Genomic DNA, 21,189 nt, shown 5'->3' with positions numbered 1-21,189 from the left:
CCTAACCATAACATGCATTACTGTTTCATTGATGGCAATGAATTGTAGCAGAAGGAATTGATAAATGCTGATGGAAACTTTGGAAACAGCAAGTGTATTTTGCATGCAATAAATGACAGCTTCAAATATAGCGCTGCACACCACCACAATCTCTGAATGGTGCAAAATTCCAGGGGTTCCAGGTCTTTCCCAGGTTTTGTGTTTCCTTTTGGAAATGAAGCACAGTGGAGACTGCAGTGTCCTTATATTGTTTATTTACGCATATATACAACCTGAGCCTGCAATGGAGGGGTTCACAGCATTAACACTCCAAAAGGGTATTGTTTCTTTCATAGCCACAGCCTTGCATTCAAACAGAAATCAAACATTGCTCTCGTTGCTCTGATTCTCCCTCCAGCTTGCTGCTTTTCTTCTAGTTCACATCACTGCAACTCAGTTCTAAACACTGGCTCTTCGTTCCAACTATCTGAGAGCTGGCCCATCACCCAGGCTATCACCTCAACACAGGAACCTAGCCTGGCTTATTTTTTTTAAACACTTGCTGGAACCAGGGTTTAGAAGGGTCTTACACAGAGCCCACTTTTGCCACACCCTACCCAACTCATAACAAGATATACATACCAATCATAAGCCTGTGGAGGGTTTTATGCATGGACTAGGGACATGTCCAAAGTATGTTAAAGGTGTTAAAAAGTGACCAAAGAAAGAACACATTTTTGCCCGCGTTTGTATGCTTAGTAGAGAAAAGCACACACATGTTGAAAAGTGATGGTTTTGTGCCATGGCAAGTCCACAGCAGAAGCTGTTTGCTTGTCAAGGCCTTCACTAGTATACTGAGGTTCTTTTCTGAGAGTAAATAAATTCCGAGCCAATTTATGTTGTCAGGCGTACCATCTGCAGAGAGAGTGAAGAGAGAGTTTAGGGAATGAAACGGAAAGGTCTATAATCTCCGTTCTGTCCCCTTTCATTCTGACTTTCCAGTTGACATGGGGAACCCAGGTGGAAAGATTCACTCAGCATGTCAGGGAGGGAAAAACCATAATTGATTATTCCTATTAAGGAAACTGCTTTCCCAAATGCATTTAGATTGCACAGGTTCATTCTTAAAATGAATTATGCACTCCACTGCCCTAGGAAAAATAAAAAGTTCTGTGCAAGACATATTTCTCTGCTGCAGTAATTATGATGAGTGTAGTGCTAGATTAATTAGAAAATGAATGATGAGGGGAGAATTATGATCAAAGAAATCCGGATCTAAGGATTTGCTTTAAACGTTGTGTAATCCATGGAATATCATGCCTTGTATTTCTTGAAACATCAAACGAGAAGGGGTTTCATAGTCATCTAGAGAAAAGAATGACTGGAGACTGACAGGTAGCACAACGCAAAAAAGCTCAAATAGTATTTTATCTCAGTTTGGTGTCCTAACAACAAATGGATTCTCTGGACACCAATCCCTTGTCAGTGAATGTCAGCACAGGAAGAGTGGTCTTGATGCCTCGTATTGGTTACACTATAATTGCAATTTTCATGGCAATATCTTGCACTTTATCAGTAATTCTGAATACAACCGTTATTGCAGTAACTATTAAGTACAGACAGCTTCGTCAGCCAATTAACTATTCCCTGGTCAATTTAGCCATAGCAGATCTTGGAGCAGCCTTGTTGGGAGGAACTCTGAATGTAGAAACAAATGCTGTTGGCTATTACAACCTGGGTAGAGTTGGCTGTGTCACCGAAGGCTTTTCTATGGCATTTTTTGGTGAGTACTTGTCTAAAACTGATTTGTTGTATCATAAGTTAGAAAGGAGCCAGACGCTGAAATGTTTAGAGTTAGCACAAGCAACTAAATTGTATTTGCATGGTAGGAAGAGCAACAGATTTCTGTAAGACTCCTAGCTGTGCTAGCATTTCAACAATGCTGGTCTCTTATTTATTTTTCTCCCTATTGCAGCATATATGCTTACAGTTTTAATATGTGTGTGTTTTAATATCATGCATTTTTTTATCACAATCTTTTTAGCAGGTAGAGTCATGGCTTAAAAATAAAATTACATCTCTCTTAGCTTTGCATAGGTGCAAGATCAGGGGGCGGAAATGGAGCAAATTGGACCTTTGTCTCTGACTTTGCTATCAGGAATACAGTTAGGTAATTTTAAATAGTCTTTGGCGGTAATGTCGCTTCTAAATGGGCTGCATTTGGGAGCCATCCTGCTGATTCTCCTTTGGGGGTGCCCTGAACCTCTGCCCCAAAATATTGCCTCTGTTTGCCATTCAATTGGTTGGTATTTACCGTAACTCTAGGAAGTTAAATAAGCCTCCATTGCTTCTCTGTGTGCACCACCTATCAAATAGAAAAAACTTTTGTACCTTGTGTATGGCAATTATTTCACAAACCATTTATCATGGAATAGTCTTGGAGTATTAACAACCTAGCATTAGTGCTGCAGAAAAGGGGAGGGTTGTTGCTCCTTACCTTTCACTATGTCCAGCAGCACCTGTAGGGCTGTGGATGTGATGGCAAGTGACCTCTTCAAGCCACCTCTGCTTCAGGATTGCTTTGCCTGTAGGTTTGTTTCCTCCTCTGTCCTCACTTCTCCTTTAACCAAGCCCTGCCTTCCCTCCATCTTTTAAAAATAACAACACTTAGAAATGATGCAGCGTTTCCCCTAAAAGCTCAAAGCCCTTCGCATACTGTCTTTCAGTACCTTTAAAATGTGCTGAAGATAAAGACGATATATGATGAATTAGTTAAGGAATAAACACTCATATAGTTTTATTTTTAAAAATTATAACAGCCCTGTAAATCATGTCACATATTATTATCCAGAGCCGTAGGAAGGGAGGGTGGGGGGAGGACCGCCCTGGGTGTCATACCTGAGGGGGGGGTGACATTCGGCACGCCGCCCACCCACGACTCCCAAGTCTACCCCAAGCAGTCGGGGGAAGGGGGGAGCTGCCCTGCTTTGCCTTCATTTTGACAGCTCGGGGGAGGCTTGATAGTTGTGGGCGGGCGATGCGCTGAATGTCACCCCCAGGTGCGCCACCCGCCTGCAACCCCCAAGACTACCCCGAGCCGTCAGTGGGGGGGGGGTTGACAAAAAAAAATTCCGCACCAGGTACCACCTGACCTTGCTAGGTAAAGGTAAAGGGACCCCTGACCGTTAGGTCCAGTCATGACTGACTCTGGGGTTGTGGTGCTCATCTCGCTTTATTGGCTGAGGGAGCCGGCGTACAGCTTCCGAGTCATGTGGCCTGCATGACTAAGCCGCTTCTGGCGAAGCAGAGCAGCGCACAAAAATGTTGTTTACCTTCCCGCTGGAGTGGTACTTATTTATCTACTTGCACTTTGACATGCTTTCTGTTAGGTCGTGGGTTGACATGGTAAGCTGGAATAGAACTGACTGCGAACAGCTCAGCCGGCCTGTATTTATAGGCAGCCGGCTGTCAACATTGTAACCACAACAGCCCAGAGTTCCCGCCTAAAATAACTGGCGCGGACCTGAGTGAAAACTATCTACAGACCTGAGTGAAAACTATATACAGTATCCCCCTGTTGGCCCAGGGTGAAACTACACTACATAACACCCCTCCCCACCGAGATAAGGCGTTAGTTACAATCGTAATGGTTTCCTTATATACAGCACTACGCGTAATGGTTCAATTAGGCACAAAAGCATATCGGTTACATTTCCCATACTTAGACCAACAGTGATACCTGTCCAACAACATAGTCCTTTAAATGAGTTGGGCGCTTGGAAACTCTGCCAGACCGCCGGGGACTGGTAGCCAAGTCCGGAGGGCCACACAGTTCTCGCTGAGGCTGTGGTGCGACCCTAGGTGGCGTTGGAACCAACTCCCCTGGATCCGCTGCTGTGAGTGGAGCCTCCGCAAGTGGAGTGGTCTGAGTCTGTTCTGAAACGGCTTGGTTCGGCTCCACGCTGGCAGTTTGCGAGGGAGGTGTAGGTGGGGCCTCGCCATCTGTACGTGTCTCTTCTGGAGCCGCAAGCGCAGTTGGGGGCACCTCGGTAGTGTCCAAGTCCCCAACCCTGCGCCTAAGCTGGTCTATGTGCCGTCGCCACAAGCGTCTGTCTTCGAGTGCCACCTGGTACGAGCGAGGTCCAGTGACTCCCACTACTGTGGCTGGCACCCAAGGGATGTCCCCCACATAGTTCCGGGCAAAGACCTGGTTTCCTGGGACAAATGACCGTGGTGCGTTGGCACAGCCTGGGGGTTCAGCCACGGCAAAGTCTGGGTGTAGCCGGTCGAGCGGTGACCTGAGGCGGCGGCCCATAAGCAGTTCAGCAGGACTCCTCCCTGTGGCCGCATGAGGGGTGATGTGTTGCACGAACAAGTATTCGGCGACCCGCTCATGCCAGTCTCCCCGGTCCAGGCGCGCCAGTGCCTCTTTTGTCGAGCGCACCATTCTTTCCGCTTGCCCGTTGCTGGATGGATGAAAGGGTGCCGTTAGGGCATGGCGGATGCCCAGTCCCAAAAGATACCGCTCAAACGTGCCTGACGTGAACTGCGGTCCGTTGTCAGAGACAAGGACATCAGGACACCCATGCGTTGCAAACAGGCCTCGCAGCACCCGGATGACAGCTTCGGTAGTGGTGGAGGGCATCAGGGCGACCTCCAGCCATTTGGAATAGGCGTCCACCACTACCATAAAGGTCCGGCCATGAAAGGGGCCAGCCAGATCGATGTGCACCCTCGACCAGGGTGTCTTTGGCGTCTCCCAGGTGTGTCCCTTAGCTGCCGGTGGTGCAGGCCTCGAGTCCTGGCACGCTTGACAGGCGGACACCCAGGCAGTGATGGCATCGTCCATATTAGGCCACCAGACGTAACACCGAGCCAACGCCTTCATTTTGACAATTCCCGGGTGGCCAACGTGCAGAGCCTCCAGGACGCGCTGACGGAGTCCCTGGGGAATCACGACGCGGTCTCCCCACAGCAGACAGCCGCGATGAGCTGAGAGCTCATGTTGTCTGGTTGCGAAGGGCTGGAACTCCGTTGCAAAGGGCCCTTGTGGCCACCCCCTCCACACCCAGTTGAGCACCCGGCTGATGGTGCGATCCTGGGCAGATGCGGAGGCCACAGTGGCAGCCGATACAGGCGCTGCCGGAAGATCCTCAATCAGAAGGAGCGATGAAGCTGGAGCCGGGTCTTCCACAAATGCTGGAAGAGGGCAACAGCTGAGGGCGTCGGCATGGCCCATCAATTTCCCCGGGCGATGGATGAGCCGGTAGTGGTAGGCAGCCAGGAAAACAGTCCATCGCAGCATGCGTGGTGAGAGGACCGGTGGAGTTGGACGATCACCGGCGAGGAGGCCCAGGAGTGGCTTGTGGTCAGTGATGAGGTCAAAAGTCCTGCCATAGAGGTATTCATGGAACCTCTTCACTCCAGCCACAAGTGCCAATGCCTCCTTGTCGAGCTGGCTGTAATTCCGTTCCGTCGGAGATAGTGTCCTGGAAAAGTAGGCGAGCGGTGCTTCTCTTCCATCTGGAAAACGGTGACTAAGGACAGCACCGATGCCAAAAGGTGAGGCGTCGCAGGCAAGGACCAGCAGCCTGGATTCACTGTACTGTACCAGCACACTGTCTGAAGAAAGGAGAGCCTTGACCGCGTTGAAGGCCGTCGTCTCCCGATGACCCCAGGCCCAAGGCGTCTTAGTGCTAAGGAGTCGGTGAAGAGGCTCAGCCACTGTGGCTTTGTGGGGCAGGAACATGTTATAAAAGTTCAGCAGCCCCAGGAATGCCTGCAACTCCGTTTTGTTCTCTGGAGTGGGGGCCTGCTGGATAGCGCGGATCTTTGATGTGGTTGGATGAAGACCGGAGGCATCGATAAGATAGCCCAGGAACTCTACCTGTGGAACGGCGATCTGGCACTTCTCCCTCTTTACCTTGAGCCCGGCCTTCTGGAACCTGGTCAGCACGGCACGGAGGCGCTCGAACAGCTGCTGGTGTGAGTCTGCAGACACCAAGACGTCATCAAAATATGGTACCACGCCCGGAAGCCCTTGCAGGAGACGCTCCATAAGGCTTTGGAAGATGCCAGGAGCCACACTCACCCCGAACTGCAACCGGCGGCAACGGAATGCCCCCCGGTGGGTGACGATCGTCTGGGCTTCAGCAGTGGCATCATCGACTGGCAGTTGTTGATAGGCTTGGGCAAGGTCCAGCTTAGCGAAGACCTTACCCTCACCCAGGGAATGCAGCAGGTGTTGGACAACAGGAACCGGATAAGCGTGCTGCTGAAGTGCCTTGTTGATCGTGCACTTGTAGTCAGCGCAGATTCTCACCGACCCATCTGGCTTGACAGGCGTGACGATGGGGGTTTCCCACTTTGCGTGGTCAACCGGCTCCAAAACTCCTTGGGCGATCAGTTTGTCCAGTTGTTCGTCCACCTTAGCCTTGAGAGCAAAGGGAACCCGGCGTGGCTTTAGCTTGATGGGGGCGACTTGTGGATCAAGGCTAAAGGAGATGGGCGTACCTGTATATTGGCCCAAGGTGCCGTCAAAAACCTCGGCAAAGTCTTTGACCAGACCCTCAGTCTCTGCGTTAGAGATGCAGTTGATGCCGGTGACTTCCAGGCCGAGGGCATCAAACCAGTCTAGCCCTAGGAGGCTTGGCCGCTGACCTTCAACCACCACCAACCGGAGCAGGCCTGAAAAATCCTTGAAGGCGATCCGGAACCGGCCAACGCCTACCACGGGAATGTCGTTTCCCTGGTAGTCTCTCAGGTGTACGCGGTGAGAGTCGAGTTGCCTTTTGGACACTCTGGGTACCAGTCTTTTGATGGTGCTCCATGACACGATGGACAGGGCAGACCCGGTGTCGATCTCCATGTCACATGGAGCTCCTTCAATGAGCACCGTGACGTTCAGCTTGCGTCGCGTAGGCGAGTCGGTTTGGCCAATCGTGGTTCCAGACGGGCAGCGGCAGTTGGTGAGAGCGAAACAACTTTCCTTGGCAGACTGGAGTGAAGACTTGGACTTGCGAGTCGATGACGGGGGGGTGTCAGACGGAGCCGATCGGCAGACCTTAGCAATGTGGCCCCTTCTGGAACACTTCCTACAGATGGCGTCTCTGAATCGACACTTGGCACGGGAATGGTTGCCTCCGCAGCCAGCACATTCCGGTTGGCCCTTGGACTTCTGTTGGAACTTCCTGCGCTCCCGCTTTGTCTGGTGCACTTCATCGTCTTCACTGGAGGATGCCTCCTCACTGCTGGCCTCTTCATGATGCACCGGAACTGGCTCCCTAGCAAGACGCGGGCTGCTGGACTTGCGGATCTCCTGGGCGGAGCGTTCAGCAGCTTCTGAGGCCACAGCCTCCTCAATGGCTTTCTGTAGCGTGAGGTCTGGCTTGGCTAGGAGACGCCGTTGCAGATGGATGTCCCGGACCCCGCAGACGATTCGATCCATCAGGGCATCGTCTAAGTCTCGGAACTCACAGTGCATTGCAGCCTGTCGCAGGGCGGTGGTGTAGTTGTTGATTGACTCCCCCTCTGCCTGGTTCCGGTGGTAGAACGCAGCAATCTTGGACGGCTTTGGTGCGTAGTGGTTGCGGAGCTTCTCTTGGATCGTGTCCCATGGTGTTGCCTGGACTGCTTCAGGCGCAACCAACGCTCGGGCCGTCTCAAACACCTCAGGCCCACAGAGGCTGAGGAATAGGCCCCGCTTCCGATCCTTTGATACTGCTGTCAGCTCGTTGGCTTGGAGGTAGCAGTCGAACCGAGCGAGGTAGGAGTCCCATGATTCAGAGGCTGGCGCAAACGGCGGTAGAGGTACAAGTGAAGCCATGATTCCGATGCCGGCGTGAAGGGCGATGGATGGAACACAGTGCTCTAGCCAGAACAGTCAGCTCTGAATTGGTTCTGCCCAGTGATTTCGCTCAGTGATTTCGCTCTGTGATTCAGCTCAGTGATTCAGCTCAGTTCAGAGGCTGGCCGCATCTGGCTGTGCTTTGATGTCCATCTATCCCACCCTCGTCGCCAGTGTTAGGTTGTGGGTTGACATAGCAGCCGGCACAGCGATTTCTTCAAGTAGCTCTTTATTATGGTAAGCTGGAATAGAACTGACTGCGAACAGCTCAGCCGGCCTGTATTTATAGGCAGCCGGCTGTCAACATTGTAACCACAACAGCCCAGAGTTCCCGCCTAAAATAACTGGCGCGGACCTGAGTGAAAACTATCTACAGACCTGAGTGAAAACTATATACAGTATCCCCCTGTTGGCCCAGGGTGAAACTACACTACATAACACTTTCGAACTGCTAGGTTGGCAGGAGCAGGGACCGAGCAACGGGAGCTCACCCCGTTGCGGGGCTTCAAAGAGCCGACCTTCTGACTGGCAAGTCCTAGGCTCTGTGGTTTAACCCACAGCGCCACCCGCTACGCCTCTGTTATTATCCTCATGTTTCATGGGATGGGTTTTTTTGCTGAGGATAATAATAGAGACCCCTGAGTGAGTCCATTGCTAAGATTTGATCCAGGGACTTCCTGGCTCATACTACATGCACTTAACAATGGCAAAACAAAGCAATGAAACATTCATAATCTAACTTAGGTTTTAATTGACAACAGAATATGCTCAGGAAACATACATGTTCAAGCATACATGTTCACATTTTTATGTTAAATCTTTACTAATCAAGATACTGGCATGTTTTTAAAATGCTGCATTCCTTCTAAAACATTTTCCTGAGATGAAATGTCATCTACTACACTTTCAAAAATTCTATGCCCTTTGCCAAAGAACTCAGCTGAAATAATTGCCAACCTAGAAAGCACATATACTGTTAGTTGTTGCAATACCAAGGGCTATTGCTAAAAAATAAATAAAAAATCAAGGGTTTGTCAACATATAAAAGAGTTTTTTCACAATAGAGAAGCATTTCTTGAGAACAGTTGTGACAGAAATTTGGCTCCAGGCAAGCAAATCAAAAATAGCAGCTTCAGTGTGTTTCAGAAAAGAAATGGGTTTTTATAGTGATGCTCAAAATGTTTTTTTAAAAAAGCTCCTGACATGTGAAAGCATGAGGTGTCACTCTCTTGGATGGAAGTGCAGTGACCCAAACATGGGGAGGGAGTTGTTCTAACAAAGCATTTCTAAAGAGCCTATTTCTTCAGTGAAGATTATGAAATGAAGTTAGCCTTGTAAACTCCCTCTGAAAACAGAGGCACGATTCCCAAGTTCTAGGGCTTCAGAATGAGGGCCCACCAAGGAATCTAACGCCCTGCTCTTTCTTAACCTTCTTTCATGGATGCACTGTGTACCATCAAACCCCCAGAGGGCCAGACACTCAAATGATGGCTAATAATAAGAATAAGAATAATTAATTTATATGCCACCCATCTGCCTGGTGCAAAGGGTGGCAACCTTTTTCTGTTAAGGGTCACATTCCCGCGGTAGGTGGAGCCAGGATCTTCAATGAGCACAATGAGAGACAAATGTGTCCTGGATTAACCTATAGAGATCACCATTCTCCGGTTTTCACCATGGCTCTCTCATATTAGAATTCCCAATCCTATGCAGGTCTTTTCAGGTGTAAGCTCCTCCAAGTTTTCTGGTGGCATGGTTTGGTTGTTGTTTTTTCAGTTAAAGCACATGTAACACATGTAAAACTAATATAGCTACTATTCAAGAAAGCCAGAGAAGGAAATTCATTTCCTCTACACACACACACACACACACAGAGAGAGAGAGAGAGCGCAGAAATCTATTAATTTGCACATTCTCTGTAGGGCTGTTCTTGACAACTATTAAAAGTCAGAGTGCTTTTCATCATATACTTTATTTTGAGTTTGAGTGCTGGTTTGACAGAAAGCCCTATATGGCTTAGGCCAAGTGTATTATTCTTGACTGTCTTTGTGGCCGGTTTATACCAGTGTAGTGTTGTGTAGCACTGAGCTTGGAGTGGACAAGGTCATTGGGTGAATTAGGGCCAGTCACAGTGGCCTACTTTACATTGCGGTAGTAAATCTGTGTTTAGGCCAGGCTTCCTCAACCTTGGCCCTCCAGATGGTTTGAGACTACAATTCCCGTCATCCCTGACCACTGGTCCTGCTAGCTAGGGATCATGGGAGTTGTAGGCCAAAAACATCTGGAGGGCTGCGGTTGAGGAAGCCTGGTTTAGGCTATGCCACTTTACATGGCTGGAATTCTCCCAGATGCTGACACTGTCAGGGCTGAGCTGTATGCAGCTGTCAGAGCACAGGGATAGGGAGCCAGGATTGTGCAAAGGAGTTGGAGCGGGGAGCCCAAGCCAGGAGCCCAAGCCAAAGAACTCTTCCAAACGCCTCATAGCTAGGAAATCCATTGTTGCTCAGGCAGACAACCAGCTTAAACAGAAAATCCTTCTACACAGCTTCCTTTGTAGGAGTGCCCAATGGCAGGTTTGGGTAGATGAGACCAGTCTAAAGGCTTGAGAATATTTCATTGTTAGGAAGCTGCCCTAAACTGTAGTTCTTGCAGGGTGTCACACAGGGTAGCTGCACAGAGAAACAAAGTTATAGCCATGGCTTCTCCATTTTGGGGCTGTAGATTTCTAGCAGGGAGCCTGCTCTATCCAAGTAGGTTCCATTCAGGACGTAGAGCCCTGCTCTTCCAGGTTTTGCATGGGGAGCCAATCTGAGTACAGCAGACCCCTGCTGCAGAGATTCAGTCCCAAACACTAGGATGGAGGAGGCTACAGAAAACCTGGCAGGGGGTGGGTGGGTGAGACTAATAGGGACATTCCTCTCCCCCTCTGTTGCAATGATATTTAAGGGTGGGAGTGGGGAGAGAATGAGTGAATGGGGTTTCAATATAAAACAGGCATATAGGATGCCTGCAAACTGCCTATTTAGAGGGACCCAGCTCACTTTTAAATCCATACAGCATTTTATGTACATTACAACAAAACTACTTTTTTTCTCATCTATCCCCCACAATGCACATTTCCTTTTTATATGCACCCGGCATCCTTTCTTTAAAAAATCAATCTTCATTGCCATTTCTAAGCTTGCCACACTGTCTATTTTTATGATGCAGTAATTAAAACGTGGCTCAGTATTCATGGGATGGCTTAACAAGACATTTTATAATCTCATCAGTTCTTTTACTTGCATCCCATTGTTCAGCCTAGGAGCTCAACTTCATATGGGCTGTCCTTAGAGAACTCTAATTTTTATAGCTTTTACTGGTGAATGAAAATTGTACTGTTTTCAACACTTTTCTTCCTGGCGCATTAAGAGATGACAGTTGAACTGAGATGAAGTATCAATAAGAAATTACACTTTACTAGCTGCAGTTATTTGCTTGGAATACAAAGCTTTATATCTGACTAAGGAGTGAAGCCAGTATTTATCAATAAAATAAAAGCGGGCAAATAAAAACACTGAATGCAGCACAATTACAAATCTCTGAGGATAGTTTTCTCAAAGCCGGCATCTTGATAGGAACAATCCTAAGTTGCCTGTTTCACTCTGATTTTCCCAGGAAGGTCAATAGCTGAACATGAAGGCAACAGCTCTCCTCTGATGTTTCTCCACTCCCTACCCCAGGAACTAGCATTTACTGGCCCACAGATGAGCCATCTTTAACAGTGTGAGGAAAATGTGCACTCTCCCATCTCTTCCTCTAGGAGGAGGAGTACCATATTTTGTTCAACCACAACTTGCTGTGTCATTTCAGCAGTGGAGGCTCATTATTTAGGGTGAATGGATCACTGTCCCAAAAACCTCAGTCTGCCCTCAATCAGGCCCCACCTCCCTGTCTTCTTTCTTACACCAGGTTCCACTTACAAATTGAAGCTCAATAAACAGGTTGTCTAGAAGTGACCACCATATCCCAATGTGAAGGTTCTTCATAGCTAGGGACTCTGGGCAGGCATGTTTCCTGAATGAGCTTAGAAGCCCCCTTAGACCTTTCTGCTCAAGATGGAAAAGTCAGGGTGAAGGGGGCATGCATGCACTCATTTAGTGAATGAAGCTGATATTATATACGAGTCTGCTTTAAAAGTAGGGGTGGGGAACTGGGTCCATCCAGCAGGCCAGATCCTTATCTCTCCCATTCCACACAGGCCAAGTTTGACAGATGTGGAGCTGGTCTTCTAAAATCAAAATGATGTTGGGTGACCTGTATCTCACACACCCCCACCGCATGGTATGAAATCAAACTGTACAAAAGCAAAGGCAAAGCCCCATGCACAGTGATCTAACCAGTGGCTCTCTTCAAATATTCTGTTGTATGTTGTATGAATGATGATGATGATGATGATGATGATGATGATGATGTTGTTCTGAATGAAGTGGCAAGCTATTAAAGCAAGTGATCCCAAGTTCTACTCTTATGGGTGAGGGATAAAAGTTTTTCTCTTCCACTTTTTCCACACTATACAGAATTTTATAAACTTCCTTCATGTTCAAGCTTAGCCTACCTCTTCTCTACACTAACAGAGCTCAAAATGTTTTAACCTTAGAGCATTGAGAGTTTTCTGCTCCTTTTCTTGCTCTAGAACTTCCATCTTCAGGTAGAGTGTCAGAACTGTATGCAGTATTCCAGTGGGGTGGTACCATACATTTTTATATGGCAATATTATATTGGTGATTTTATTTTCAACTCCTTTCCTAATAATCCTTCACACAGAATTTGACTTGTTCAGTGTTAATTTGTAATCTGACAAATGACCAGACCCAATGGCTTTTAACGATGGTTCTAGAATGTCATATTTTAAATTACTATAAATTTTTAAAACTGCTATAATTGTTTACCAACAATGCTCTTTAGTAAAACTGTTTTGGCCGTATTGCTAATTTATATTTGTTTTGCCAGAGTTTGTACTACTTTTAGTTCTTCTCATTTTGGCAAAACTTTCTCTTTTACAGGTGCCCTTTTTGCCTTTTATAGCTATCTGGACTCTGCTTGTTAAGCATATTTGTATCTTATTGGAATTACTGATACCTTTCTAAATTTGCTATATACATTTTATCTCTGTGTCTATATTAATGATTTTTAAATAACTACCAAGCTTGCTGAAGAAATCTAACTTCCCTGGCTCTCTCTCTTAACTAATCCACTAAACTTTGGAAGTGGGGCAACTCCGTTTAAAATTAAATGTGACCAAGCTGAATTTCCTGAATGTTGCATATATTAGCACTTGGCCTGTTTCTGTGTTCTGGTAACCCCTAAGTTAGATTACTTCAACATGCTATGCATGGGACTGCCTTTAAAGACAGCAGAATTCAGTGGCCAGGTTGTAACACCAATCCTGGCCCTATTGCACTGTCTGCCAACTAGTTTCCCGGCCCAATTCAAAGTGCTGGTTTAGAATGATAAAGCCTTAAATAGCTCAGGACCGCAATACGTCAAGGACCCTACAATCATCATCTGAGGCCCTTCTTCATGTGCCCCCTCCCACAAGAGGAATGTGGAATGGGTGTGGAATGCTCTCCCCAGAGTGGCTTGCCTGGTGCCATTATTATACATCTTTAGATGGCAGCCAAAAACATCCCTCTATAACCAGGCCTTTGTCCCTTTTCTATGGCCTTTTAGAAGTGAGAGAGGTGGGGAGATGTTTTCAATGTATTTTCTCCCTGGTTTTAATATACTTATGTGGCTTTTGTTTGCTTGTTTGCAAATTACTTTGGGTTGCCTTGGGCGAGATAAAGCAACGGACAAATTTAATAAATAAGATGTAGAAGAATCAGGTGATGATATTGGAGTGTGGAACCTGTGACCTTCCAAATGTTGCTTGACCCCAAACTCCCACTAGCACAAGTCAAAGGCCAATGGTCAGGGGATGGTTGGAGCTGTGGTACAACAGCAAGTGGAGGGCCAAACAGGTTCCCCATCCCTGATCCAGGAGATACTAGTTGAAAGTAATGTTGTCAATGGAAGGAAGATTTCTTCTGAAGGGTGTAATTCAAAGCTACAGCAGAATGTTGCAAATTCCTCATGCTGGCACCCTAGAAAGGTAAGGATTTGAATGCATCTAGGCTCTTCAGAAATTCAAAAGTACGAGTTGTGATATAGTTTGTGTAATATTTTTATTAAAAGCAATGAATAACATGTTTTCACTGCAATTGCAGGCATTGTGGCTTTATGCACCATAGCAGTGATAGCTATAGACCGTGCGATTGTGATCGGCAAGCCTATGGGAACACTTACTTTTACCACCAGGAAAGCCATGATTGGAGTTGCTGCGTCCTGGGTCTGGTCTCTCGTTTGGAACACTCCCCCTCTTTTTGGTTGGGGAGGATACCAGATGGAAGGCGTCATGACCTCCTGTGCTCCAGACTGGTACAACAGTGACCCTATTAATGTTTCCTATATTGTCTGCTACTTTCTATTCTGCTTTACAATTCCGTTCGCTGCCATCTTGGTTTCCTATGGATATCTACTGTGGACTCTGCGCCAGGTAGTGCTGCATTTCGTATTATGTTTTGCTTAATTTGCTGACCTTAAAAGTGTTTTAGCACCATTAAAAAAAAATCCAGAATTAAAATGTACTGACTCATTCAAAAGTCAATCTGCCCAAGGGCTTGAGCTACATTTTTTTTTTAACTTGGTCAACATTGGCTACTTTATGTTGCATACCGTCATCAGTCTAGGAATCGGAGCACATGGAATCTGAATTTAGGCAAATGTTAAACTGGTGTGCTTAGGCTTCACTAAGTGTTATGTACTGAAGTTCTCACTCCAAGCCAGCAGGGGGATACTGTAGATAGTTATGCAAATGAAGGATTGAAAGTGACGTTCAGTGATTGGATAGTTTTAGAAAGTTGCTACAGTTACGCTGTTCTGGAGCTCTATATAAGCAGGCTGACTGAGTTCCCCAGTTCAGTTCTGTTCTGGCCTTTGAATAAACAAGAGCTGTTTGAAGAATCGCTGTGTTGTCTGATATGTTCGCCCACAACTTAACACTAAGCATGGGTGCTCATATCTTACATATTTTCCGTACCAAAGCACAATTTCATTAACAACTTATCTGTGATTCAGATTCACACATAGCATTGGGGCTGCTTTTGCCACTCACAAGGGCTGCGTGCGCACACACATTAATGTGTGCAATATAAGAAGATAATGTTAGGTGCTCCTAGATCCATCACTGTCACTGGAAGCACAGGTGTCCTCTAGTGTCCATGCACTGGCAACCTCAAATGTGTATTAGTGCAATGTGCTCTATGTGGAGCTATCCTTGCAGCTAGTGCGTAATGTGGTAGTTGGGTTGCTTGTGGTGGCAAACCAGTGGCAACATATTACAACACCTTGTTTGTGGGATTTGCTCTGGCTGCCAATCTGCTACTGAAGCAAGCACACATTTGCTGAACAGAAACCCACACCACAGGTTAGCAGGGAAACTGGCTATGAGACAAGGGACTGCATTGTATTTGGAAGGTATTTTCAGTGCTAGTTCAAATTTTCAAAAGGTCGTAGGTTCAGTCTTCTGTGGCTTCAAGTAGGATGGGGAAAGGTTCCTGCCTGAAACCCTGGAGAGTCACTGCCAGTCCGTGTTGGCACTCCTCAGCTAAATGGAACAATGGTCTGCCTTGGTCTAAGGCAGCTTCTCACATTCCTGGCTTTGAAAAGTGTTTACAATTTGTTTTAAATTCACCCTCTTAGCTAAACTCCAAAACAGATATTTCCCCTCACATTTATCAAGCAAACCTTCTGTATATAACATATGAAGCACTTCTTTAAAGTCTGCTCAGATGAAAAAACAAAAACAGGCCTACAAGGAATTTATCTGTCCATCACATGGCCACTTTCCGTGTAGTAATGGAGTTTGGTCCGTGCCTTTACTGCTTTCCTCGCTGCCACAGTAGAGCTTTCAGGTCCAGACCCTGTAGCATTCCTGTATCTTGGCAAATTGCATTTCCTCTGGCGTGCCTTTTTCCATCATATGCTATGTTTAAGGGAGAACTTTGGTCACTCTGGGTTTCTCATTTCTTCCCTACCTCCTGGAACTTATTTTCACTGCGCTTTCCAATCTTTGGCCTCCCAACCTTGTACTCACAGCTCCTCCTTTTCCCAGCTTTTGCAGCCAAACGTCTTTTAGGTGAACTTGTAAGACTACGCAGTTGCGAACATTTGTAGGCAGACAGATTGAATCAAGGGTACCCAATGTGTTACCCTCTAGATGCTGATGGACTTCAGCTCCCATCAGTCCCTGCTAGCTTGGCCAATGGTCAAGAATTGTAGTCTATAATGGCTGGAGGGGACCACATTAACTATTCCTGTTCTAAGACATCATATCAGCTCAGACCATGGGTGCCATTGTCACCTTTACATGTCAGATTGCCAGTATCCATACACTTGCTTCTGCATCCCTCAAGACCTGTTCAGACTGGATATTTGCAAATTAGCAGATTATTACAAAAGCCTCCTGTTCTCTCTCTCCCAAAATAAACTTGCTCTGTAAAGGCTGACCTGAACTTCCCGCTGGCATGCAGAATAAAACATTCCTAAGCACTTCCACATGAACTGTCATCCTATTCTTTTATGTGCAATGAAATGTAATTACACTGATGTATGTCCTATTTTTGATAGGTATTGAATGTGCTATTTTTAACTAGGTTGCTAAAGTTGGAGTAGCTCAACGAGGCTCAACAACGAAAGCGGAAGCTCAAGTGTCACGGATGGTGATAGTCATGGTGATGGCATTCTTGATCTGCTGGCTTCCTTACGCAACTTTTGCCCTGGTAGTTGTGGGTAATCCTCAAATCTACATTAATCCTATTATAGCCACCATTCCTATGTACCTGGCAAAAAGCAGCACGTTCTATAATCCAATCATCTACATTTTTATGAACAAGCAGGTGAGTTTAAACTCAATATGATCTGTGGAGCATGAAAATCAAAGTATAAATATTGTATAGACTCAACATCCATTGGGAGTCTTTTTTTTAAAAAAATCCACCACCCTGGATTTTACTTCCAAATCCCTCTGCTCTCTCTTCTGAACTACACTGCAAAATAAAATCCGCTGCCCTGATCTTACCCCCCACCCCACATGATATCAGTGGTGTAGCGTGGGGGGTGCAGGGGGGGCCGGCCGCACCGGGCGCAACATCTGGGGGTTAGGGTTAGGGGGCGCAAATCCACGGGTTAGGGGGCGCAAATCCACGGGTTAGGGGGCACAAATTACTTGCCTTGCCCCGGGTGCTGACAACCCACGCTACGCCACTGCATGATATGTAGAGTATACTATACCACAAATCATCTATCTGCAGGTCTGGACTTTCCCAAGTAAATAGAATTGCTTACATTGCTTTTATATCTATTCAGGCATGCCAGCTTTCCTAGCAGGCTCACAGGGATGGTACACATTGCAAAAAGGGAAATGTTCTCTAACCAAGAATTTTGTATGTGCTTGACCTGCTTTTTAGGTTGCACAACAGATCAAACACACGTTGCTGTCTGTTCACTAGTCAGGAAGTAAATCGAGAAATACAAAACATTCTTGTGCACAAAGAATATAGCATAATGCTCTGGTGGGTTTGTCCCAGGATTGCCTTAAAGCTGCCTGCTGTATGTGCAGAATTATTTTCTATGCTGCCACCTTGTGGCTAAATGAATTAAAGTTGTATTCTTATTATAATGATTTATCAAGGATGCGTTTTCTGTTTTCTTCATGCACTTGTTTCAGCAACCATTATATTAACATTCAGGATTTTTTGCCCAGTTACACAAAATAAGATCCTAATCTATTATAGCATAAAAAATGCCTTTGAAACTTTCATCAGTGCATAAAAATAGTATGAATTGCTTAATGTGCTGATATTAATAAATAAAAAACTCAACAGAGCTAGGAAGCACTAAGCCCATTGAATACAATGGTCTTAAGCATGCCTAACTCTGTGCTGGATTTAGACTTAAATATCATTTTAATAGTAAATGAGTCTTTTGACATACAGACATACATACATACTTAAAGAAGATAAATACTTATTGCTCAGAAATTTATGTCATAGCATACATAATAATATGTTGTCTTTAGAGCAGTGGTCATTTTGGGGATCATTGACTCCTTTGAGAATCTGATGAAAGCTATGGAACCCCCTCACTAGAAAAATGCATATAAATATAGGCACAAAATTTTGCATACAATTTGTTTTATGGCATGGGGGGGAGCTTTCTTTTTTGCAGCCATTTAATGGACCCCTATGAAGCCACAGGTGGGAAAAAAACCCTACTTTAGAGAAAGAAGGAAAATACCCTATTCTAGCTGTTAATATTCAGGAAGAATCTGTTTTCTAAACTGCTGGCATGCAAATACTATGTGCTAAATCCCAAATCAATTTTGCTTTTTGTTCTGGTTTGTTTTTAAAACTTGTGGTTTTCTCTTCCCGCCTCCGCCCCCATAAATCAATTCCCTCTTCTGAACCTTTCCTTCATCCTTTTTGTCTCAATGCCCCCTGTCCTTATCTCAGAGGCAGATTTTAGGCAGCACAACAGTTTCTGGGGATTTCACAGTGGCAACCCTGGTTGTATGCGATGGGTTGTAACATACCAAACATACTGGGCTTTATCCAATGCTGTGCCAGTGGGGTTCCATTCTCTCTTCTCCCCCCCCCCACCTCCCCAAAATCTGCTTCAGAGGGTTTCCCCCATCCCTCCAGAGCTGATATTTGAGGATGCAAGGGGAGGAGTGACAGAAATGAACAGGGAAAGAAGAGGAAATTTAATTATGCACATGGCAGCCCCTTCTACCCGTAGAGCTGCAATGTTGGATACAGTCTTTACGTGTCTCACAGCAATACACACACACACACAAACACATATATATGTAAATTGTATATGGATGACGTATAATCAAATGTGGCATGAGCCAAAAGTAAATTTGTACTTTTCCTTTCCAGTTCCGCGATTGTCTCGTTAGGTGTCTCCTGTGTGGAAAAAATCCATGTGCTTCCAATCAAGTGGATGAAACTGATCTAGAAGTTTCTACTATTGCCCCTGCTTCCTCTTCAAGATGCGGCAAAGTTTCTCCACAGTAGAACACAATTCAATATATGTATTTTTATTGACTTACAGTAGAGCACTCTGCATGTTTCCTCAGAAGTAAGTCACACTGGGTTTAGTGAGGCTTACTCCTCTATATGTGTGTTTTAGCACTGGAGCTTTTGTTATCTTCTTTTTCTTTCTTTTCCAGTTATTGTCTAATGCAAAATCTGAAGGCCTGACAACTCTTTCTTGGCCTTTGAGTCTTTTCGTGAAAGGTGGTTTTATGGTGTATAAAACATCCTGCAAATAATCACTGTGTTTGATAGTGTTGCTCCTACTAGTATTTATTAATATATTTAATATCTCATTTACACTTTATGGCACCTGAGGTAGCATCCAGCGGTTAAAAATAAAATTGGAAAAAATAACAATAAAATACAAATACAGCATTAAGACTCAACGGCATGTTAAAAAGCAACAATCAAGAACAAACACAAATGAAATGCAAGCATAAATCAAATGCAAATTAGGAATCAAATCAAATGCAAACAGTAAAAGCCCATAGGGCGTGAGAGAAACAATTAATTGAAGTTCAAAAGAATAAAGTTGTTCTAAGTCGCTGGTGGAAAACAATGAGAGGGAGCAAGACTATACAGATGGCCATATCCCACTAGCTGGAAATAGAATGCTGCATGTACTGCAATGAGGCCTATAAAGGCCCTATAAATATCAATTTATCAGCAGTCGTATCTTCTGTCTTCCAGTCCCTGTATACTGAAGAGATAAGAATTTAAGATGAGCCTGCTCGATCAAGCCATTGACCCATCTAGGTCTGCATCATGTTCTCACAGAGGTCAACTAGATGCCTATGGGAAGCCTTCAAGCTAGACTTGAGCAGAACAGCACTCTACCTTCTTTTTAGTTTTTGAGGATTAGGGCCACAAAAGTAGGCATGGAAAGTTATGCTTTTGCAGCAGATCATTCTGCTGTTAAAATGATCAGCAACAGATAACAGATGAAATTGTGGGTGGTTTTCTCCTTAATGTCATGTAGAATTAGATGCACCTTTTAGATAGATTCACAATACATTTGTAGACAGATCCTTTACTCTAACCCTCATCTTTGTGGACTGCAAACCACCACCACTCAGCTTAAGCAGCAATTATGCTTAGAAATAAACTTCTATTGATATGAATTATATCCTTTTTCCTAAGCTTAAATGCTGCATGGGGAACAAGGAACAAGCTGGATCCAAAGGATCCACTAGAGGCCACATATGACCTGCAGGCCTGAAGGTCCCCATCTGCACTACAGAGAGGCAACGCTTAGAAAACAACAGAAGTATAGTGTCCCAATCAAGGGAAGTAATAGTCCCTCTCTTGCCTGCCTTGGTCAAACCACACCTAGAGTACTGTGTCCAGTTCTAGGCAATTTAAGGATACTGACAAGCTGGAACGTGTACAGAGAAGGGGGACCAAGATGACCAAGGGTCTGGAAACCAAGCTTTATGAGGAACAGATGAGGGAGTTGAGTATGTTTAGCCTGGAAAAGAGGAGACTGAGAGAATGTATGATAGCCATTTTCAAATATCAAAAGGGCTGTCACATGGAAGATGGAGCAAGCTTGTTTTCTCCTGCTCTGAAGGCTAGGACTTAAACCAAGGGATTCAAGTTACAAGAAAGGAGGTTTCAATTAAACATCAGGAATAACTTTCTGACAGTAAGAGCTGTTTGACAGTGGAACAGACTCCCATGAGAGATGGTGAAATCTCCTTCCCTTTAAGCAGAGGTTGGATGGCCATCTGTCATGTATGATCTACATGAGATTCCTGCATTAGAAGGAGTTAGACTAGATGTCTCTCAGGGTCCCTTCCTACTCTACCATGCTATGATTCTATGTTAGGACATGTCTGAATCAGCATAGTATTAGGCTTGCAGATCTGCTCCTGGTGTTCAGGCCGCTGAGTACAAAGTCCCCCGAGTGATGAACAAGTACTGTGGCAAATGGCACTTTTTAATTGCTCACGGAACATCCTGGATTCCATCTCCAGGTAGGGCAGAGAAAGAACCCTGCCTTCCTGGATCTCCACTGCCGGTCAATGTGGACTGAGATCCACACTATCTCAATACTGAGGTAGATGGACCAATGGTGTCTGGCTCACTATTATATGTACCTAGAAGACAGCAGTTTTATACACACTTATTTGGAGGTCCCAGAGGATCCGGCTGGAAGTACACAGCTTAAGCTTCAACGTATTA

The 21,189-nt window shown here is 45.5% G+C and overlaps 1 protein-coding gene across 1 annotated transcript; it reads left to right on the top strand.

Annotated features, from left to right (window-relative positions):
- Positions 1–1,434: 1,434 nt before the first annotated feature.
- On the top strand, positions 1,435–19,020 carry LOC310700197 (parapinopsin-like; the record flags this gene model as incomplete). The annotated part of the gene is made up of 4 exons (XM_083489406.1): positions 1,435–1,762; positions 14,074–14,402; positions 16,561–16,803; positions 18,847–19,020. 4 exons carry the CDS (start codon positions 1,435–1,437, stop codon positions 18,982–18,984), a joined length of 1,038 nt encoding a protein of 345 aa, XP_083345532.1. The 3' UTR covers positions 18,985–19,020.
- Between the last annotated feature and the right edge of the window lie 2,169 nt (positions 19,021–21,189).

This window comes from Podarcis liolepis (assembly GCF_965112155.1).
Source record: "Podarcis liolepis genome assembly, chromosome: 2".
Classification (NCBI taxonomy): domain Eukaryota; kingdom Metazoa; phylum Chordata; class Lepidosauria; order Squamata; family Lacertidae; genus Podarcis; species Podarcis liolepis.
The sequence above is the reverse complement of the archived record's forward strand: the minus strand, read 5'-3'. Positions and strand labels throughout refer to the sequence as shown.